General features: G+C 51.5%; 1 protein-coding gene across 8 annotated transcripts in view; it reads left to right on the top strand.

The window, feature by feature from the left end:
* Positions 1–14,834, top strand: part of PAX5 (paired box 5) — a 209,789-nt gene extending 194,955 nt beyond the window's left edge. For all 8 annotated transcript variants that reach the window (XM_047767939.1, XM_047767938.1, XM_047767943.1 and 5 more), the window contains 2 exons: positions 1,256–1,342; positions 8,093–14,834. In XM_047767939.1, the coding sequence (XP_047623895.1) occupies positions 1,256–1,342; positions 8,093–8,169 (164 nt within the window). In that variant the 3' untranslated portion in view covers positions 8,170–14,834. The remainder of the gene's footprint in view (positions 1–1,255; positions 1,343–8,092) is intronic.
* Positions 14,835–23,635: the final 8,801 nt, after the last annotated feature.

The raw sequence follows: 23,635 nt of genomic DNA, 5'->3' as shown, positions 1-23,635 counted from the left end.
CCCGTGGAAGTGGGGAGGAGGCTGGCTGAGCCCGGGGGTGGGAGCAGCTGACCCCTCAGGCCTCCTTTATTGTTCTTGCTGTACCTGGTAGAGCCCTGGGGGCCCTCCCTTTGGAAGAGCAGTGCTCCAGGTCCTGACTTCTGGCTGGCTGTCTTTCTAGAGGCTTCTGCCCTTTGGCCCTTTGGCATCTTCAAGAGGAATCCATGGAAGTACATGTGCACTGAGGGGGTCTCATGGGGCTGTGTGACTCCTGTCGCCACTGCTAGGGAGGGGCCCACATGCTCTGTAAACAGTGGCCTAAAAAGCCACTCAGCGACCAGCTATCTATACAACTGGTGCCCCAGGAGTCCCAGGAGCTCCAGCCACAGAGAGGAGGCAGACGGGGCCAAGGCAGGAAGGTGTGAGGGTAGGGATTTGGAACTCCTCTCCCATGACTGGCTGGCAGTAGAGAGGCTCTCTTGCAGTTGGCAGAGCACAGGGAGGTGCCAGGTACAAGCACCATGGCTCCACAAGCAGCTGGGCAGGAGTGAACCATCCTCAAGTCCCCTTAGGTCCCCCATACTCAGTGCTCTCCCCACCCTGGTGCAACCTACAGTTCCTGACCCTTCCCCCATGCCCAGAAGGCCCCAACCCAGTGCCCCCTGAGCCCTTTGGCTTGTCCCTTCATCTCAGCAAATTGTCATCTGTGTCCTGCTGGCTGAGGGCCTGAGTTCACGTCTCATCTTGCCCATTGGATCGAGGCCCAGGGAGCAGCCACCTCTGGATTCACAGCACAGAGGACGAGCCTAGAGATGGGGTCATCTTTGGCTTCCCAGTCCAGAGCCACTCAGGAAATACATGGGAAGCGGCAATGAATCCCCACTGAGGTCCTGGCATGGCCTCCGTCAGGACTGAGAGCCAAGCAGCCTGGTGCTCTGGACTTGGGTTGAGTGGATCCAGGCTGTTTTGTGAGAGATCCTCAGCATCAGTCTTCTCACCTGTAAAATGGGCCAGTCACCCCAGGGGATACCTGGTACATGGGAATTTGATAGTACACATGCGAGAGGCTGGTATTCATGCCCAAGAATAAGAAGGTTATGGGGGAAATACAGACAATGCCAATGAGAGATGCCAACGTGCTAAGGGGGAAGACCAGACTTGCCTTTACTGGATGCACAAAGTATCTGCAGCTGATAAAAGAGACAAATGCCACTGGCATTTTCCAAACTTGACTTGACCTCTGGTTCCTGTTTTTCTCCCCACCCACCACATGCAGGGAGTGAGTTTTCTGGGAGCCCCTACAGCCACCCTCAGTATCCCTCGTACAACGATTCCTGGAGGTTCCCCAACCCGGGGCTGCTCGGTGAGTACTGGCGCAGGTCCTGTGGGGTCCCCGGGCCATCCGCTGCCCCATTGGGCCACTTCACTGGGCCGGGGCCCCTCAACATCCTCAGGTCTGGTCACTGAGGTAAGGTAGGTAGCTCACCCCAGATACTTGCAATATAGAAGTTGGTTTATTTATCTATTTGCTTTTTAGGGCCATCCCTGTAGCATACAGAGGTTTCCAGGCTAGGGGTCGAATTGGAGCTGTAGCTGCTGGCCTATACCACAGCCGCAGCAACATTGGATTTGAGCTGCATCTGCACCCGACATCATAGCTCACGGCAACGCCAGATCCTTAATGCACTGAACAAGGCTGGGGATCGAACCTGCGTCCTCACAGATGCTCGTCAGATTCATTTCCACTGAGCCTCGATGGGAGTTCCTGCAATATGGAAGTTGTGATGGGGCCTCAGGACAATAAACACCATTCCAGCCCTTTTTGTGCCCTCAACCCTCCCCTAGATGTTTTCGTGCTCAAGGGAGGACTGTGGGGAAAAGGCCACTCAGGGAGAAAGAGGAAGGTAGGAAAAGCGCCTGCCCAAGCGGAACACATTTCTTAAGAATCACTTAAGAAATGAATATTTTGGTGAGAAATCACTAAATAAGAGGTAGCCAGGAGGCCCACGCAGCTTGATTGGTAGTGGCTTTCTGCCTTGATGAGGACTCGGAGGCACAGATATTGATGAGTGATGTCTGCCATGGACCTCACCAGAGCCGGCTCTGTTGGAGACTGGCTGCCCTGTGGCTGAAGGCCTGCCAGGTCAGGCTGTTTTGAAACGGTGCCCAGCCGCAGCTCAGGCCTTAGTCTGCTGATTGTCCGTGGTTGGGGCCAGCCTGATCTGTGTACGTTATTAAAGATATTTGGGCCCCCAAGGACCAAGCAGGGCTAAGTCAGCCCTCAGAAGGCCAAGGAGAGCCCTTTGTTCCGTTGCCGTGAACTTCAGCTAGAGCTAAAGGTTCTGGAGCATGAGGTAGGGGCTCAGGAGTCACAGATGTCATTCACCCCAGAAGCAGAGCCAGCCAATCAGCCTGCAGGCAGCAACACTGGTCCCTCCCCAGCAGTCAGCTGAGGAATTCTCACTAACGTCAGACATGGGCCAGGCTGCAGGAAGGGTTCCTTGTAATGGGGCTGTGACCCCAATGAGGCCATGTTGACCTAGGACCTCCATATATGGCTGTGTACTGCCCAAGGGGACACGTGGGGGCTGAAATCCAGCCCATGCATGGCCCAAAGCCCTGAGCCCTGGTACAGGGGTACAGCTGCCTAGAGTGGGGACATTTTTCTAATTTTTATGACATGTCCAAGAGGCTTAGGTACCTGGTAGTTAAAGAATCAGAGAACTGGGAAAGGAGAGGCTTAGGCAGGTGTAGCAAAGGGATGGGGTAGAAGGTGGGTGGCCTGGAGGGCCACAGTGGGGGGACCTTGAATGCCAGACTGAGAAGTCTGCGCCTGATTGTATGAGCAGCTGGGAGCCCCCAGGGGATGGTGAGGGGAGGCTGGGTTTGGACCACGTCCGGGGACTTTGCTGATCAAGCTGGAGTGAGATCCAGCTCACATCCCCCGTTATGATCTGGTGTGGAAAAGTTGTGGATGCTGTTCTGGGGAGCCTCAGGCAAGCATATCTGGGCTCGGATGTGCTCAGTGCCTTTTTCCAAGCCAGAGCGGCAAAGAGGAAAAAGAATCAAAGCTGCGTATCTAAATGAGCATTTGTTAACTGTGCAGGTACTGGGCAAAACCCTTCATGCGGCTTACCTCATTTTAGCCTTGCAACAGCCCTAGGGGGCACCTAGTATTATCTTTACAGAGAAGGAGAAGGAGACTCAGAAAGGTTAATTAACTTACCTGAGGTCACACAGCGTGCAGGTAGCAGAAAGAGGACTTAAGTCATCCTGGCTCTAGAGCCTGTATTCATAATCAGTGTGTGATGCCATAGTCTTACTCTCCCTGAATTCTATCTGAACAGTATTCATCCAGGCAAAGAGGCCCATCTCTCCATAGGAACAAGCCTTGAGAGTCCCACACACTCAGACAATGTGTGAGATGAGAACAGCTCTGGCCTATTTTTGAAAGCCAGGTTACTGTATTTATCTGTCAGGCTTTCAGTTGCAAACAACAGATTCCACTCTAGCTGATTTAAGCAGAAAGTGAATGTATGAAGCAATATTGGGGGCTCCCAGAATCCCCAGAAGGACCACAGAGACAGGCATGGGACACACAGCCAGGAGCAACACCCAGCCACCCCACCAGGGCTGCTCTAGCATAAACACCCCCACTGTTGGCACCTCAAGCAGCCCACTCTGTGCTGCTGCTTCAGCCAGGGGTGCCTCTGCCACCCAACCCCAGCAGGTGGAGTCTGTCAGCCCACTTCCTCAAGAAGCTCCCTTCCCAATCAAGGTCAAACTCAAGAGAGTCTAATTGGCAGAGCCCAGGTAAGGCACCTGTGCCCTGGCATCAAGGGCAGCTGGGAGAATGAGTTCTGACTTCTAACTGAAAGAGGCGGGCCTCAGACCATAGAAGGCTCTGCAGACACAAGAGAAGTTTCAACAACATTGGGGAGTTCCTGTCGTGGCGCAGTGGAAATGAATCCGACTAGGAACCATGAGGTTGCAGGTTCCATCCCTGGCCTCACTCAGTGAGTTAAGAATCCAGCATTGCTGTGAGCTGTGGTACAGTTTGCAGACGTGGCTCAGATCTGGCATTGCTGTGGCTCTGGCGTGGGCCGGCAACAACAGCTCTAATTGGACCCCTAGCCTGGGAACCTCCGTATGCCGCAGGTGCAGTCCTAAAAAGACAAAAAAAAAAAAATCGGGCTGTTACAACATGAGACATGGTCCCTGCGCTGCCCACGTCTGTAACCTGGGGGATCACAGCCAGGTTATCAACCAACCTGGCCCTTGTTTGACTCAGGTGTAAAATGAGGCTCATGGCCACTGGCAGCTTCATTCAAGTGGGAGCTGAACATGATGCTCTCCTGAGGCCCTGAAAGCAGCAATCCCACTTTCTTGCAGATGAGGGAGAGGCCGGCCTTGCTCTGCCATAGTCTTACAGATAAGCCCCAGGCTGGTTCCCACCTACCAGCGTGTCCTTCCCCCAGTGTCCTCAGGAGTTTAGCTGAAAGAATCCCACTGCGCTGGGGAAGTAGACTCTTTCTGCTACTCCGGGAGGGTGCCAGTGGGGAAACCTGCCTTGAGGTGTCTCTGTGCTCTGCTAGTTCAGTGGCAGCTGGGGAAACATGTCAGACACATCCCCACACCCTGCCTATACCTCATCTGGCTTGATTGAAGCCTCCTTCACAGACACACGGCTAAAGTGAGGATGGGCAATGCTGCCTAATGGAGCTTCAGGCCAACTTTTCAGGAGACCCTCCCTCCCTGCCGGGCTTCCTCCCCAGGAGCTGCCCATGAGGTGCCCAGGCACGGCCCCACCTGAGCCCCGGATCCAGCATCCCGTCAGGGCCCCAGGAAGGCAGGGCCATGGGCTGGCAGCAGGAAGAAAGGCCAGACTCGGTCAATTAGGATTGGAACAGGAGTGCCTGTGGCCTCCGTAAAGGGATTAGAGAGTGAGGGGGAGCCTGCGATGACTATGTCAAGAAGTAAATTGATGATAATGTGAGTGAGAGAGGAAAAATGACAGAAGAAAGGACAAGTTTATTCGCCATGGAGGTCTAATGGGCACCAGGAAGACAGAGCGCTTTGTGAGCCGATGTTTTCATTTCTCACAGTAAATGCAAGCGTTTTTGATTTTGCTGTGGGGCCCTCACACTGACGCTGCTGGACAGCCTGGCCAAGAGATCAGGCTCTGAGGGGGGAATGTAGGAGCCCAGGGTGAGAGCTGCCCCCTGGGAAGCTCAGAGGCCTGAGGAAGGATGTCCTATTCCTCATTTGTGGGGACAGCCCTTGTGGTTTTGCTGCTCCTGTGCCATGCCCAGACCTGTGGGGCTGGGCCTCACCACACACACACACACACACACACACACACACACACACACACACACACATCCCTTTCACCTGGGCCCATCTGAAGACAGGACACAGGGCTGGCACTGCAGATGCTCTGTGGGTGACTGTCCCCATCATCTCACAGAAGAGAAAGCAGAGGAGACTGACAGGGGACTGATTTAGGGCTCCAATCAGGGAGGTGACAGGAGGCAGGAGAAAAATCCATCTCTAGGAATACTTCAGCATGGCACAGGCACCCACGCCTTCTGGAACAGCACAGCAGGTCAGTGCCTGCTCCCTGCCCCCCGACCTACCCCATCACTGCTGCCCGAGCCGTACTGCCTACCTGGGAGGGAGAATTATATCCGCTAATTGGGGCTGGGTTTGGCGGGGCAGTGGCAGGTGCTAATCCTGCCCTCTTGGTTACGTACTGGCAGTGTGCCCGTGAACAAACTATTTTCTCTGCGCCTCAGTTTGCTCATCTACTAAATGGAGGCAATACGAGTGCCTACCTGATAGAATTTAGAGTTAAAATGGTGAACATTTAGAGTTAAAGGATATAAAGGGCTCCGAAAATTGTCCATTTCCAGAGCCCCCCCATGGTGCCCTCATATAGGCCCACTGTGACCCTCACCCCTTTTCACAGATGAGAAAACTGAGGCTCAGGGGAATGAAGCCACTTATCCAGATCACTCAGCGAAGAGTGGTAGAACCTGACTAGCGATCTTCAGGTCTTGGTGTCTGCTTACGGCATGTGGGAGAATTGCCAGGATTCGTTAGGAATTAAGAAACGTACTATTTCCGCCCCAGCAGGTATGGGGTCTACAGTAGCTCACAGAACCCCAGCTGCTGTCCAGTTGGATAAACATGGCTGTACAGGCCCTGAACTGTGTCATGGCAGGAGGAGTCCTGAGCCAGGGGCCAACGACTGGAATTCCAGGCTCTGTGGCTTTGGGCACATGGCTGTGGTTTGCTGAGCCTCAGTCCCCCCTCCTCCCCTGTAAAAAGAGGTGATGACCTACTGACTCTAAGTCATATGATTCGGAGAATGTGCTAGTCTCCCTGAGCCCCACAGACCCTTCTGTCCTTGGGGAGGAGTTTGTGTACAGAGCAGGGCTCCTGGAGACCTCATCCAAAGCGTGCAGCCCAGAGACAGAGGGAGGAACCCAGCATCAGTACAAGAGGCCCCACACCCGAACTGTCCAGAGCAGGGCCGTACCCTGCCCTTCTGCCACGTACTCACGTGTCCAAATCTCCATGTCTTCCAAGTTCATCCCAACCTGCTTCCTCCAGGAAGCCTGACCCTGCCAGCATCATCTTGCATCCCCAGAGCTCTTTTCCGAGAGCTCTCATATCCCCTTCCTGACTCTGAACACTGGCCTGTGTTTGTTCATCGTTGCCCAGCGCTGCACCCAGGAGGCTTGGAAAATAAATGAATGATTGGCCAGGGTCTATGCTATTGTGAGTTCCCCCAGTGCTATTGCTCAATTACTCAACAGACCTGGCTGAGCAGGTGCCACTTGCGGGGCTCTAGCCTGGGGACTAAAGATGGGCCCTGAGCAGAGCAGAATTCAGCCCTTGCCTTTGTGGGGCTCTCCGTGCAGGGGGGAGGAAGCATGGAGAGAAGTGATCAGAGCACACCATCCAGCCTGCAGCAGAATGTGGGCTCAGGACAGGGGGCATCTCAGAAGAGGAGATATGGGCTCTGAGACTTGAAGGAGGCAGAACTATTCAGCAGATAGGAAAGGCGTGAAGGTGTAGCCAAGGTGTCCTGGACAGGAAGCAGAGTGTGGAAAAGGCACAGGCTTGCGAGTGTGATAAAATCGGCTGGCTCTACCTGCCCCGTAGGTTTATTTAAAAAAAAAAAAAATTTTTTGTAATGTTAGGGCCGCATCCGCAGCATATGGAAGTTCCCAGGCTAGGGGCCAAACTGGAGCTGCAGCTGTTGGCCTACACCATAGCCACAGCAACGCGGGATCCGAGCCGTGTCTGTGACATACACCACAGCTCATGGCAATGCTGGATCCTTAACCCACTGAGTGAGGCCAGGGATCGAACTTGCATCCTCATGAATCCGAGTCGGGTTTGTTTCCACTGAGCCACGATGGGAACTCCGCCCCGTAGGTTTAAATGAGCCCACACATGCAGAGGACGTAGCAGGCTGGGGCAGGAAGTGCTCAGCCAACGGGAGTTGCCACTAGCGCTGTGGCATATTTGAGATGGCTGCAGGGTTCCATTTCCCAGGAGCAGAGTGCCGGAGTGTGAGCGGGAGGGTGGTGGCTGTGGAGGGACATCAGAGGTCAGCAGAGCTAGGCCACAAAGCTTCCCAAGACCAGGCAAAGAAATGGGGACTTTGCATCCTCTTGGTCAGAAATGGGCAAACTTTTTCTGTAAAGGGCCTGCTTGTAAATATCTTAGGCTTTGCAGGCCACATGGTCTCTGCTGCAGCCTCAGCTCTGCTGGAGTAGCATGAAAGCAGCCACAGACAACACAGAAATGAATGGGCAAGGCCAGGCTCTAGTAAACCAATAATTACCAAGACAGGCAGCAGGCAGGATGTGGCCCCAGGCTGGCCACCCAGCTCTAGGTGGTGAGGAGGCCCTGAAACCCCAGAGCAGGCAGTGGCTCTGATCAGGGACTGAGATCTTGGTGAGTGATGACAGTGGTCTGGACTAGGGGAGGGGGAGGAAGGGACAAAGGTGGGGGACCCTGGTGGAAAGGGGACCCCAAGTATGGAGCTGGGGGCACAAGGTCTCCCTCCAACCTCCATGGCCTCTTCTGTCTCTTCCAGGCTCCCCGTACTATTACAGCGCCGCTGCCCGAGGAGCCGCCCCCCCTGCAGCCGCCACTGCCTACGACCGTCACTGACCCCTGGAGCCAGGCAGGCGCCAAGCACTTATGACACATATCACTGAAGGCCATAGCCTCCCAGTCCCCTCCGATGACAGCCAGAGGGGCCCCATGAGACACCCCCCCTCCCCCCGCAGCAGCCCCCTACTCACCTGAAACTCCCTCCTCCTTTTTCCGCCAGGGACTCCAGGGCTCTATGGTAGTAGGGCTCTTGGACTTCTAGACACCTGTCCATTTCTAAGAGTCAATCGATGAGCTTTGCCCCATGGCACCTGGGTCTCTGCAAACCAACAGATTGTTCTGCAGGCAACTGCAGCCCCAGCCCCGGCTGCCAGTCCCCTAGCTGTCTGACCATTTGCCCGTCTTCCTGCCCCAGGCCTGGGAAGGAGAGTTTGCTTTTGTTGCTTCAGTGGCACCCCTGTAAATACCTTCCTGCTTTTTTGTGGACCCAAGGGTCCAACTGAGCTGACTGCCCCCCGCCCCCATGATGCATCCAGCACTCCCAGTGCATCATAGGACATCACAGACCTGTTCACAGAGCACCCCCTCTGCCCTGGGTGCCCCTGAAGGTGGATGTGGAGCTCTCCTTGAGACCAAGGATGCCCACCTGGGGGCCCCAGCCTCCTGCTCATTGCTACTTCTTTAATATCTGGACTAAGAGCCTCACTGGGCTGATTTTGCTCTAAGCACCCCCCCCAAGACCCCTCCCCAAGAGAAACACACCTTGGGGAGATGCCCTGGCTTTCTGCCTCATTTCCCTGGGCCCAATGCAGTGCGAGCAGCTCTTTTCCATATCGAAGGACTCAAAGAGAACTGTCTGGGTGATTCCTCAGCTACTGTTCTAAAGTAAGATGTCTTCCCAAGTGCTGATTGCATGATGGACTTGGAACAAGAGGGCTGGTCAGGACCCAGGAGATGGTGGTCCAAGGCGGGGCCTGAGGCTCTCCTGACCCCCCCAGCCCCTGGAACCACTGAACTGAACTGGCATGCGTTTTCGGAGGCATGTTCAGGCTCAAAATTACACTGGACACCCACCATGGACATTTCTCCTACCCTCCAGGATGCCAGGGAGAGGATTCTGGACCAGCCTGTCCCTGCCACGTAGACAGTGATTAACAAAAAGGACTGTGCCTGGACCAAGGACCGCACATACCTAGAGCAGCCAGCCAGAGCATCCTGACCAGCCCCTCCTCGCCCTTGTGGCGCCTAGTATGCAGCTGGGAACCGAGATGCCCGGGTGGGGCAGACGCCCGCTTTGCATAGTGGGTACCTCCCTGTTGATCAAGGGGCTGGGATGGTCAGGGCTGCGGCCAAGGACCTCAGCAGCCTGGAGGGGTTGCTGGGAGAACTCCCTGTAAGGCTGAGGGGTCAGAAACAGCCACCTGCGAAGATTTGGGAGACAGAGGAAAGCTTCCTGGGAGAGGAGCAGGACAGGCAGTGAGGAACCGGTATGTGACCTGGGAATGGTTCAGAAACGGGGGAGCCTGGGGCCACCATCTCTTTGCCAGGGGCCTCAATTCCTTGCACGGTGTCTCTTGGCGACTCACAACAGCCAGGTAGAGGCCCCTGCCAAATCTGGGCCGACGTACAGCCTTGACAGTAGGCTTTGCCATGGCCTGTGACAGTGTGCCCCGTGTCTGCATGTCACCACGTTGGCAAAGAGCTGAGACAGAGAGAACTCACACTTGAGGTTCTCGGGCCTGAGAGGTCTTGTCCTGGCTGCCCCTCTGCCTTGCTGTGGGATCTCAGGCAAGACCCTTCACCTCTCTGAGCCTCAGCTGCCTTAGCACAGCAGGGTCCCCTGCAGGGCCCCCTAGTAGCTCTCCCCTTCCCTTACTTTCTCCCCAGATGCTGGGGCTATGACAGGGGCACCTGGGGCAGGTCTTCCACTGCTGAGCAGGCCTGGGGGTGGGCACCCGAGTCCTGCTAATATTTGGACCAAGAGAAAAACAAGAACACCTTATGGGGTGAGAGACAGTCTTGAGGAAGACCTAGATCAGCTCCCCTCAGGGGAAACTGAGGCCCAGCTTGGGGGAGCCCAGGTCCAAGCAAGGAGACAGAGGGGCCCTCCTCTGACCGCCACTAAGTGCTGCCCCCCTCTACACCTTACAAGGTGCTGGGATGGAAGAGGAAGCTGAGGCTCAGCAAGGTGGAGTCCCCAGGCAGTGGCTTGCAGAGAGGAGAGGCTGGGACTCAAGCCCCTGACCACAAAGCGATCCTCCCACCCCCGGGGTGGGAAGCTAATGGCGAGGGTGGCAGACAAGGTGTCCCGGGGCTGTCAGAACGGCCAAGGAAGCCCAGTCACACAGGGCAGCGGTGGAGCCGGTGAGCTCAGGGCAGGCACGGCCGCCCACTGGAATCTGCTGTGCAAGGAAGGGAGGTGACCGGGGCCAGAGCCCACCTGCAGGAGCCCAGGTGAACCGACTCCTGCCTCCACCTGCCCAGCGAGTTAGGAGAAGGTATGTTACGTGGCTTCTCCCTCCTTCTCTCCCTTCCAGAGAAAGTGGTGGCGGCTGGGGTCTGCAGCATGGGCCTCTTGGCCTCTGTCACCCTCTGGATCCTGGTCGCTCCTATGGTCTCAGGCTGCAGGGAGGAGGTCAGCGCCCCCCAGCTGGCTGTCTAAGGCACATCCAATCCTTGCTCAGCAAAGCCCACCAGCCCCAGGCACACCCCTCTCCCCATCCTGTTCCTCCTCTTGACCTGTCATGAGCTCCCTCTATGCCTTTCCTCTCTCCTCTGAGGCTCTGCGGGTCCTCAGGCTGCATCTGTAATGATTAGACACGCACTCGACCCCTGGGCCGCCAGGCAGATGCACAAGTGCACACGGATGACATGCATGTTCCCACACACGTACCTGCTCTCGCCAACTGAGTTCCCACACTGACCAACCGAGCTGCCTGGGAGCTTGGAGAGGAAGGTTCCAAAGGGCACAAGCCGTTGAGTAGATGCCAGAGAATTCTGAATGGAAAACCTAGGCCAGGGCTTTCACCAGCATCGCGGCCGGAGGCCTGGGGTGTTCCTCTGTGGGCCTTCAGCCCCGTGTTCCAGCTCTGACTTTTGAAAAGGACATTGTCAATTTTGCAGAAATTTTTCATACCATTAGCCTCTCTGCAACCTAGAACAATTTGATGACATATCAAACCCACCATCCCTTTCCCAAGGCGCCTTAGGGTTAACCCTTTCATAATGATGTTTGTATGGTGCTTTGCAATCCTTGACCATCCCATGGGGCAAATAGCACAACGCCCATTTAACAGATGGGAAAACTGAGACTTGAGGTTCGCATGGCAAGATAGAGGTAAAGAGAATTCTCAGATCTCTAGGCCTCATTCTCTCTCCATATTCATGCTCCTGTCATGGGAATGTATGGCTCAGAAGAATCCTTTAATCCCCTAAAAACCCCCAGACCTACAATGAAAAAACAAACAAACAAAACGAAATGAAACAAACCAGGGACTCAGAGGCTGAGGCCAGATAGAGGGGCCGAGGAGTTGGTGGCCTTGCTGGTCCAACTTTATTCCCAAGAGCACTGAAAATGCAAAGTTTTTGCCAGATTCATGCCAAGTCTACTGAGGTTTCATCCACACTCCTTCCTTGCTGTGCCTGAGACTCAGAGGGAACTGGAGCTTGTCCAAGGCCACACGGCAAGCCCTGACAGGCCCTGGATGTGGACCCAGCTCTGACTCCCAGGGGCCAGGGCTCCAGTGTCAGGAGATGTCCCCACCCTCCTCTTTTCTTTGTCCCTCCTGCTGTGGAACAGACTTCAGATCTGGCTGTGACAATATGCAGGAATCCCCAGATTCAGGCCATCGGGGCTGCCCAGAGCCCTGGGAAGCACAGATCACCACTTCAAGGGCCCTCGACCTGCTGCTTCCCAGACCAGCCAGGTGGGGTGACCTTGCCATGCTTCAGGGCTCTAGCAGCATGGGTGGTGGGGGCTTGCCCTACCCAATGGCATTCAAGCCAGACAACTTTTATGAGACTGATGCGCTACCTACTGCGCTAACTAGGCACCTCAAGTAGGACAACTTTTAAAATGCTCTGTCACCCTCAAAACCAGAAAAGTCTGTGGGTGAAACTGGACTCACTGGACATCAGCTTATGGCCCCCCGTCTTTGTCCAACCCTCCCTTTCTTGTTCACATCCTCGTCCTTCATTGCAGATCTGGGGGACATGGGAGCCCGAAGAGATAAGACATGAGATTCCTGTGGTCCAGCAAGTCAGTGTCAGGAACAGGCATCCCCAGTTCTTACCCCTTCCCTCCCTCATCCTGGGCTCTTAGGGGCTCTTTGGGCTTTGAAGGCGGGAGGGGTGGAGCATCAGAGGTGGGAGGGATGGGGGACTATTGGCTTTGAGGGGAGCTGAGTGCTGCCAGGGTCTTTCACATGTCCAGGGAACAGCCCCAGATGTGGCCACGAGGCACTGAGGGGTGACATCGCTTTATGAGAAGTCATATCAAAGCTCCCGCTCTGCCTTTGACAGCCTCTGGCTCCAGCCACCCTCTTTTGGATGACATTTCAGTTAGACCTGAGCTCCAAGCCATGGAGAGCAAATATTAAAATTAAACCAAGCACTCCTGACAAATACTTGGAAACAGGTTATGTCTGAGACACAACTGCTCTGAGGGTAGAGAAAAATCCAGGCCCCTGGTAGGCCAGGCTAGAGTGGCTGGATCCACAGCCCTGGGGCTACAGCAGCTCCCCAGGGGCCCTGATAAGAGGTAGCTTAGCCTCATCACCAATCCAGGAGCCACCTTTGATGGTTTCCGGGCACGCACACCAGTGCTCCTGGAGAGCTCATTCCTTTGGTTCTTTTGGCCTCGGAGAGCTCCAAGGCAAGCGTATTTCTTAAAAGCTAATAAAATACATTCCTACAAGTTGGATAGTCAGGCCACGACTCCCAGCCTGCATTCTGCGCCCCCTCCCAGCAGCCCCTACAGCCCCTTGTCCCCTGTTGCCCCTGTACCTCAGGATTCCCTCCTGCATATTCATGGTGGAGCCACAGTGTTGATCCATACTTCCCACTGTCAGCGCGGCTGTGTCTCCAGAGTGGTGGCCGGGTCCCAGGGGGCCGCTGCAGAGGACTGGAAGCGAGTCCCCTGCCCGCCTGCTCTCCTGACGAGGGGGCTGCCGCTTCTCTGACACGGGCTGCTCGCTGGGAGCAGGCTGGTGCCAGGCTCTCTTTCATTTGCTGTAATTTCTCAACACCAGGGTTCCATTCCTGGATCAAAGGGGATATTGGGGTCACGTTCCTGCCATTCTAGAGTTTGAATCCATATGTTCCCAGGGGTCCTGTTTGGCTCATCTCCAAGTTAAGGGTTAACATATAACTACCATTCTCTAAATCTCTTCTGCTCCCCGCATCTCAGACCCCTGAGGCACACAAGGAGAAAATGCAGCAGCTTATCTATTTATTGAAGGGATCTTGATGGCCTCAGGTGATATATTTAACCTCTGGGCAGGAGGGAGAGGGCAGGAATCCTGCCCTATAGTTTTGGCCAGCTCTGAGCGTGGCAGGGAGGGAAGTGTGTGGAAGAGCTGGGGAAGGGACACCTGGGCAGTTACGTGCCCTACTCCCTGACTCCAAGGCCTGGCTGGAGGAGGCCGGGCTGCAGCCTCACCCACCCTAACCTGGGCTCACACACTCCTGTGGCCGAAGGGCCACCCTTATCCCCCCAATCGGCACACTCATAACCACATCCCCCATCTTCTCCAAAAGCACCATTAGGAACGAGTGATTTTGGATGATGGATTTTTGATTTACAAACGGTGCATTTCCCTTGGAGTGGAACAGAAAGGAAACCATTTAATGGCTCCCTTATTTTCAAGCATGAATACATTTTAATGAAACCATTTTATTGTATTTGAGGAAATGGAGAGTTGAACATTCCCACCAATCAATAGCCAATTAATTGCTATAAAGCTAAAAAGAAAATAAATAAGTCCTGAGTCTATTTTAAACACCCTCCAAAGCTCAGAGCCTCCAAATCTGGCCTTCCCCTCCACACGTGCCCACGTGAGGGTACACACACACACACACACACACACACACACACACACACACATGAGCGCGTGTATGCATGCGCACCCCGACACCTCAGACATACTTGAAACTCAGAGAAAGCACTGAGTCTCCTCATGCCAATTCTTGCCTGCTCTTCTCGCCTTTGGTCAGAGGAGGTGAGCAGACCTGGCAGCAGCCCATCCTGGGGCTCGGGAAGAGGCAGACCCAGGTCCTGGCCCCCAGCCGCCAGCACAGCATGGAGGAGCAAGCAGTGAGGCCCCCCTTCTCGGCCCCAACTGCTGGGCCTCCAAGTTTGGGCCAAGGGTGGAAATCTGACTCGGGTTTGGCCCTGACTCGCTGGAAGATGCTACCCTGGTCTTTCACCCTCTAGTGGCCTTTGGACATTGAGTATTTGTAGAAATGCAGATTACATTGCAAATGGAACTCTTTGCCAGGAAGACATATGGATTTTGCTTTTCATTCTTTGAGACAGTTGACTTTGTCTTAGGGACTGACCTTCCAGCATCAAAGAAATACATATCTACTGTATCCGCCAAAGTTTGTGATGCCTGCATAGACGCTTACTTGTTAAAAAAAAGAAAAAGTACAAAAAAAGTACAAAAAAAAAACAACCCCCCCCAAAAAAAAACACCACAATTGAATTGCCTTTGAAAGTGGGAGATGATCTGTCTCCAACAGATTGAAAAAAAAAAATGCTTCTTAAAAATGTGTATGTTTTGTATTCTTTTTTTCTAGTAGAAAATAACTGACTTGAAATATTGGTGGTTTTTTTTTTTTTTCTTAGTGACGTGTGTTGCTTTTGTGTGTAATAATATTTGAATGTAATTACAGCAGTGCCAATTTGCCAAAGATGTTGGACATATTTTTCTTTTGTTGGGAGAAGGGCAGGGGCTGGGGGTGGGACTTGGGAGAAAACAGGGGCGGGATTTTGGTTTAATTTTTTAATTTTTTTTTTCTTGTCAAACCTGGAATTTGTGATTTTATCCTAAGTTAAATGGTTGACTGCAACACATTTATTTTAGATTAGTTGGAAAAACTTGCAATAAGATTGGCGTAGTTTCAATATCTGTGTGTCTTTTCATGAGTGACTGTTACTTGTGAAGAATTGATTTTATGTAACCTTTATGTGAGATAATTATTTGTAAATATTTGCCATAATTTTATTGGTTCCTAAAATAAAAGTAATTTTTTAAGTTCAGAAAAAGAATTTGATCTCATTTCTTTTCACAACTTCATAGATGGTCTTTGACAGCTTTGACAAAGCCCGTGGGGTTGTGGGAAGTTGTATGGGCTCTCCTGATAAAATCGGTATCACAACAAATCTGTGCAGCTAGATGCTGTGCTGTGGCTTTGGACTGTGGCCTGGAGGGATGGGGGAGGAAGAAGCAGAGTCCCCGTCCTCAAGAGGTTCCAAGCAAGCTGCTAGCTGCCTTGGCAGGGGACAGTGATGGTCGAGCCTCACATGGATTTGACTTCTGGTTCTGATTCACTGGCTGGGCAACCTTGGCGGAGCCCTGTAACTTCAATTTCATTAGCTCCAAAATGGTCAGCAACATCCACCTCATTCATCCATTCAACAAAAAGTGGCTGAACATCTATGCTGTCCCCAGATTTGGGGAACACAGTGGAGGACTGAACAAACAAGGATTCTGCTAACACGAAGCTTCTTATCTAGGGGATTCTTGTGAAGGTTAGGACACGCGAATATATGCTCAGTAGTGGTGTGTGTGTGCACACACGCTCTTAACTTTGATCCAGGCTGGATCTTTAAGTTGCCTGGAACCCTAGAGGTCTGGGTGTTCCACACACACCTCTAACATGCAATAGAGCTCAGAAGTCCCTTAGGCCCGGAGACCCTGTCTTTGGGCTCCAAAGCCACAGGCCATGTCTGACCAGAGCTCAGAGGCTGAGAAGCCATGATCTTTCCGTGGGAGGGGCCTTGTCCCTATGCCTTCTGAGCTGAGCGTTTGTGGCTGCATGGGAGCCCTGGGGTGGCTTTCCATCAGGGGGCAGGGCAGCTGCAACCTGAGCCCTGCCCCTGCTGGGTGGTGTCAGTTTGCAAGGGCAGGCAGGGACCACTGCGCCCCTTGGCACAGTGTGTGCGACGCAGTAATTGCCAGAGATGGAGTGGGTGAGTGACCGCGTCGGGGCCGAGGGCTGCGACTCATTCATATTTAATAAAGCCGGCTGAGCGGCCTCCATTCATTTCAGCAATGGATGGTGACGAAGGTGATTCCTGAGGGAGAGGGAGAGACGCTGTGCTGGAGAACTGGCCCAGCTCCTTTCCTGCCAATGCTCAGGGCTTGGAGGCACCGACTTCGAAGAGAAGCAGCAGCATTTGGGAACTGAAAATTGGGCTCCAAACCTAGAGGAACCGGTGAGGCAGAGCTAGGCTTTTGTCCCGGATGCTTGCAGCCCTTGTCCCTGGTTCTCCTGGAATAGAGGCCCCATGCCTGCTCTCCTTGGGTATGGAGCACCAGTATCTGCAGTAACCAGGGCCTGTGCAGCCCCCACGTAAAAGCGGAATGGAGGTCTTGGGCAAGGCATCTGCTAAGGAAGGTGGAAATGCCACCCTGAACACATTCAGGCATGTTCTGCCTTCTGCAGCACCGCTGCCCTCAAAAACCTTCATAAGGCGTTGGGGGGGGGGGGGGGCAGAGCAGAGGCCTGAGGGCTGCCAGGTGGGACTTAAGCCTCAGGCCCATTTGTTCCTCCAATTTCCACGGGAGCCAGGCCCCATGCTGGGTGCTGGGGACAGAGGTGACCCATCGAGGGGATGTGGTTATGCCAGGGCTGTGAAAAAGGCAGAGGGATAAAGTTCCTAAGAGCCGTGGCTGGGAGTCTCAGCTCCAGTATTTGATGGTGAGGTTCCTGATGTGAGCAGTCTCTTCACTTCTAGGTGCCTTAGTTTCTTCATCTGCACAATAAATATAAACCTCATAACACTTATTTGGAGAATGTTACAAGGAACACACGTTGTGCATTGTGTGAGATTTTTTTTTTTCCCCAATGACAGATGTGAGTTTTGCCAAGATGTTTTCTTTGCCATAAAAAAGTCAAAATCCAAAATCCAAAGGTCACACTCTGAAGCTTCTCTGAGCTTCTCTGAGCCAGGCTCAGCGCTAGATGCAGGAGGAGGGTTGCTATAGACGGAATGTGTTTCCTCCCCAAATTCATAGACTGAAACGTTCCCCAATGTGATGGTATGAGGAGGTGGGGCCTTTGGGAGGTGCTTAGGTCCTGAGGGTGGAGCCCCACGAATGGGGTTAGTGCCCCCTTTTTTTTAATAAGACTCTGGAGAGCGCCCTCACCCCTTCTGCTATGTAAGGACATAGGGAGCAGTCCTCATCTGACACTACATCTGTCAAGGCCTTGATCTTGAACTTCCCAACCTCCAGTATGCTGAGAAATAAATGTTGATTGTTCCAACCACCCAATCTGTGCTATTTTTGTTACAGCAGCCCAAACGGGCCAAGACAAGGGTAGAAGGCACCTGCTGTCTGGGGCAGGAGATATGCGTATTTTAATTCTGGAGGACATCACAAGGTGCCACCCATGGGTACACGGCGAGGTGCAGACTCAGAGCAGAGATTCCATTCATTTGTGAGAAGGGCAATCAGGAAAAGCTTCCTGGAAGAGGTGGATTTTGAACTGAGCTGTAAAGGGTGGGCAGGATTCCAACAGGAAATTTTCCAGAAAGTAGGAAGGAAAGGCATTCGGGTAGAAGGGACAGTGCCCAAAGCCCCAGGGGTGAGAACAAGGGTGTGCTGGGAGGAGCCAGCAGATGGTTTACCTCTGAGGTAACCACGCACCGTGGCCTTTCCCCCAAGCTGTTTGCAGAGGCTCTGTGGGTGTCCCTGGGTCACAGGTAAGGGCTAGCCTGGGCTCAGGTCATTTCCTAGCAGATGGGGGTGCTCAAGGAGGAGGGGCCAGTGGCGAGTGCAAGCAGAGGGCAGAGACCCTCCTTGGAGGCTGCAGGTGGATTTCCAGCCCTGCAGATGTAGCAGCCTCTAGACCCCCTGGCCAGCTGTGTGATGAGGGGGCAAGGGGACTCGTCTGCCAGCCTTAGCATGGCTGTGGCCTCCTGCATACACCACCTCCAGACACATGGTCCACCCAAGAGAGATTTACTGGGAACAAATCAGGAGGAGGTCCCCCTGCAGGACACACAGTCAGTGTGAGGTTGGACCACAGGGGGCATTAGCACCTCAGGGGATCTTATTTCCTTTGCTAATCAATCTGTCCTTAGTGGACACGCATTATACACAATTTCAAAATAATTCTTAAAAATTTACACCACTTGGAGTTCCCACGATGGCTCAGCGGTTAGTGAACCCGACAAGCATCCATGAAGACGTGGATTCCATCCCTGGCCTCGATCAATGTGTTAAGGATCCAGCGTTGCTGTGAGCTATGGTGTAGGTCACAGACATGGCTCAGATCCTGTGTTGCTGTGGCTGTGGTGTAGGCCGGCAGCTACAGCTCCGATTTGACCCGAATTTCCATATGCCACAGGTGTGGCCCTAAAAAGACAGAAAAAAAAATGCATTTGAAGGGACACGATTCAGTTCACATCACATGAGAATAAAGAGACCCCTCAGACCTGAGCCCAGCCTGGCTGTGCCTCTCACATGTCAACTCCTCTGTGGCCTGTCCAAGGCCACCTCTGCCCAGGGACGCCTACCCCTGTCTGTCCAAGCCCCTCACACAAGCCAGAGGCTCCATCTCCCAGATCTCGACTGTCAGGGTAGCCCCTAGGAAGATCCTAACCTCACATCTTATGTTCAAATAAATCCTTGCTGGATTCAACAGTTACTTTTAACATTTTAAAAATAAAATTAGGGGATTGTAGATAAATAGAGCTCAGATCTCCCTTTGCAATGTGACTTTATAAGCTTATAAAGATAGAAATGTCTCAAGGGAAAAGATAGTAGTATTTGGCTGTTTCTTTTCTAAAATATTTTTACATACAAAAACATTTTAATTCGGACAAAAGACAATCTGGGAAAATAAACCTAGGAAATGTGAAGAGGTGCAATGCTTTTCATGTATGAAAATATTCTATGTATGAAAAGTATTGGCATCCCCAGTAGAGAAATGGGTGAAAGACATGCAGAGCTCATTCATAAATGGAGCTATACTAAGTATGGTCAATGTCCCTTTCTAGATTATGATGCAACTTCAAACTTTAAGGATCTTTTTAAAATGCCCAAATTGGGCAAGGGTGCAAAGAAATGGATGCTTCTCCATGCTGCTGCTGGACTGTCTGGCAGTGCAAGCCAGAGCTGCCCTTTGATCCCCAGCCTGGGTGCTGGCCCCCGGGGACACCCAGAGGAGCAGGAATTTAAAGAGCACAACAGGGGTCTTGCATCCAGGCCTGTCCACTCCCACTCCCAGGTCTGCAATTTTTCCACCAGGCTGGCTGACTGCAGTTACAGGATGATGTTTATAGCCCAGGTCAAGTGGGTAACATGGCGCTTCAAACCCAGGAGTGTCACTTGGAAGGGCACGCAAGCAGCAGAGGTTCCCACTTTATCCACAAACATGTGTAAATATCTCGACGACTCGTAATGTAACCAAGAAAATCACTTCCCGTTGTTTCCCCTTCAGTGATATTTTCTGCTTGGCTGAGTTTGCTTAGCACACTGGAAAGGCCAACTCATCAGTTCTCGTTGTTAATCAAGAGCAGTAATTGTCCGAGTTCAAAGCCTCCTGACTTAGACTCTGCTGAATAGGATAACAAGTTCCAAAAATGCTAAGTAGTAGTTTCTATAAATGGGTCTTTTTAATAGGGAAGGCCCCTGAAGAGGGTTGGCAAAGAAAACCTTTCTGGGAAGTAGAATTAAAACATTAGGCCTAATTTATAGAGCATAGCAAATAAACGCCTGAAACTCCTAGAAGTTCTTAAAGCATGGATGATGTGGGTGCCGACTCATTTCCTCTTTTACTGTGTGAACCTGTGCATTAACCTGTTAAGGAGATGACGGCTGATGGAACCAACATACCTCATAACTTCAATGTCTTGAAAAAATAGAAGTCTGTTTTTCACTTACACAGCTGCCGGATGCGTGCATTCCTGGTAGGCAGGCAGCTTTCCACAAGGTGACTCAGGGATCCAGGCTCCTTTTATCTTTTATCTTTGCCCTCTTCAGTGCATGGCCATTATCTCCTTTGTCCGCATCAAGTCTGCAAAGCAGGAAGGAAGATGGAGAGCATGCCTTGGGAGGTTTCCTGCCTAGAATTTGTCTTGTGGCCACACCCAACAGCAAGGGAGGCTGAGAAAAGCAGTCAAGCTGTGTGCTCAAGAAGAGGAAATGGGCCTGGGAAGAGATGGCCAGGCTGTATCTCTATGACTTCCAGAGAATTTCAAGCTCAGCTTCTCCCAGTTCTTTTCTCTAAACTCTGGGACAGTGAAGGACGAACAGGTTGAAGGAAAAGAATGGCCTGAGCATGTCCTGCCAAGCTCCCTGCTCACCTTGATCCTACTCTCAGTGGAACTCAAGATGACACCAGGCTTGGAGAACAAGAATATTCCTGGCCTGAAGAACTGAAGGAGTCCCACAACTTGGCATCAAGAGCTGGGCTCCTGGTCTACTCTAATCCTCTGCCTTGCTTCTAATATGAGACTCTTTGGGTTCAATTGTGAACGATAATTCATACTAGCATTTACTGAGCACTAACTGTCTCCCAGGCATTGATGCTTAGTGGACTTTTTCCTGTTGTCCAAGAATTGCACAGCCTAAGCCCAAAGTGGAAGCTAAAATTTCATGGAGCCTCTAACCGTTGAGTCCAGTCACTTCCTACAGTGCTGAGAGGTGACAGTTCAGAGACTAGACCTGACTGCCTAGTAACATCTACCCCACTCACCCCACCACCAGAAATAGAAGATGGAGAGGAAACGGTTGGAGCTTGGGGAAAATGCAGATTCTGGAACCGTGAGGGCAGAGCTGCTACTTCTTCTATCCAGAGCCAAGAGAAAGTGGCTCTAAGAGAACCCTTTGGAAGTTTGGAAGTATCTTTTGGGAGAGACTGGAATGTCACTTCCAGTATGGATGTCTTCTTAGCCAGCAGATCTGGTGACCTGCCCTTGTGTCTACTGTTTACTGAAATAGTAGATAGAAGAATGGGCAGAGATATGGGTGAGCCCTGTGGGTTGTCGGGCACCATGGACAATCACCGTCCTGCATGCCTTACTGGAATTCTGCCCCAAAGAGCCTCTCCTTGGTAGGGGGACATCTGAAAGCTAGAGGCTGTGGTATAGACACTCTTTGGTGGGGGTGGGGTTGAAGGAGCAGATGCAGCAGAGGCAGACCTCCCACATCCAAGGACTTCTTGCAGGAGCTAGAGAGGGGAGGCATCTGGGGTTATCCTATGATGGCAAAGGGGAAGAGATTCTGCAGACATAAATAAAGCTCTCAACAGTTGACTTTAAATTCTTCAAAAGGGAGACTATCCTGATGGGCCTGAGCTAAGCAGGTGATTTCTTTTCCATATGATATCACTTATATGTGGAATCTAAAATATGATGTTGGAGTTCCCACTGTGGCTCAGCAGGTTAAGAAGCTGACATAGTGTCTGTGAGGATATGGATTATAGCCCTGGACTTGCTCAATAGGTTAAGGATCCGGCATTGCCGCAAGCTGCGGTGTAGGTTGCAGATGCAGCTTGGATCCCATGTTGCTGGGGCTGTGGCGTGGTTCCCCTAGCCCAAGAACTTCCATATGTCACAGGTGCGGCCATAAACAGGAAAAAAAAAATGACACGAACTTATCTACGAAACTGAAACAGAGTCACAGATGTAAAGAACCGACTTGCAGCTCCCAAGGGAAAGGGAGTGTGGGAGAGGGAAGGAGAGAGAATTTGGGATTAGCGGGTGTAAACTACAACATAAAGAATGGATAAATAACAAGGTCCTATTCTACAGCACAGGGAACTATATTCGATATCCTATAATAAACCATAATGGAAAAGGATATGAAAAAGAATATAAATATGCATAAGTGAATCACTTTACTCTATAGCAGAAATTAACACAGCATTATGAATCAACTATATTTCAATGAAATAATTTTTAGGAGTTCCCTTCGTGGCTCAGTGGTTAATGAATCCAACTAGGAACCATGAGGTTGCGGGTTTGATCCCTGGTCTTGCTCAGTGGGTTAAGGATCCAGCATTGCCATGAGCTGTGGTATAGGTTGCAGATATGGCTCGGATCTGGTGTTGCTGTGGCTCTGGCAGAAGCCAGCAGCTACAGCTCCAATTAGACCCCTAGCCTGGGAACCTCCTTATGCCAAGGGTGCATCCCTGGAAAAGACAAAAAATAATAATAATTTTTAAGTGAAATGCCCTTTGTTTTTTCCTTTCTTCAGCCAGTAAACCCTCCTTGATTGCTGCTCCATGCTAGAGGTTGGTGGGGTTTGGGGGAGCGACACCGAGGTGAGTTGTATGTGCATATATACACACATCTTTTCATTTAAGATATATTTAACCCTCTACAGATTCAATGCAATCCATATCAAATTACCAAGGACATTTTTCACAGAACTAGAACAAAATATTTTAAAGTTTGTTTCGAAGCTCAAAAGACCCAGAATAGCCAAAGACATCCTGAAAAAGAAAAATGGAGCTGGAGGAATCAGACTCCCTGACTTCAGACTATACTACAAATCTACAGTCATCAAAACTGTATGGTACTGGCACAAAGACAGACATATAGATCAGTGGATGCCCAGAATTAAACCCACACACCTATAGTCAACTAATCTATGACAAAGGAGGCAAGAACATATAATGGAGAAAAGACAGTCCCTTCAATAAGTGGTGCTGGGAAAACTGGACAGCCACATGTAACAGAATGAAATTAGAATATTCCCCAACACCATTCACAAAAATGAACTCAAAATGGATTAAAGACCTAGATATAAGACCAGATACTATCAAACTCTTAGAGGAAAACATAGGCCAAACACTCTCCAACACAGACCACAGCAACATCTTCTCAGATCCACCTCCTAGAGTAATGACAATAAAAACAAAAATAAACAAATGGGACTTAATTAAATTTAAAACTTTCTGCATAGCAAAGGAAACCCTAAACAAAATGAAAAGACAACCCACAGAATGGGAGAAACTCTTTGCAAATGAAGTGACTGACAAGGGATTAATCTCCAGAATTGATAAACACCTTCTACATCTCAATACCAAAAAAACAGACAACCCCATCCAAAAATGGGCAGAAGATCTAAATAGACAATTTTCCAAAGAAGACATACACATGGCCAAAAAAACACATGAAAAGATGTTCAACATCACTCATTATTAGAGAAATGCAAATCAACACCACTATCAGGTACTACCTTACACCAGCCAGAATGGCCATCATCAAAAAGTCTACAAACAATAAGTGCTGGAGAGGGTATGGAGAAAAGGGAACCCTATTACGCTGTTGGTGGGAATGTAA

This window comes from Phacochoerus africanus, chromosome 2 (assembly GCF_016906955.1).
Source record: "Phacochoerus africanus isolate WHEZ1 chromosome 2, ROS_Pafr_v1, whole genome shotgun sequence".
NCBI lineage: Eukaryota > Metazoa > Chordata > Mammalia > Artiodactyla > Suidae > Phacochoerus > Phacochoerus africanus.
Note: the sequence above shows the minus strand (reverse complement) of the source record. Positions and strands in the feature narration are given on the sequence as shown.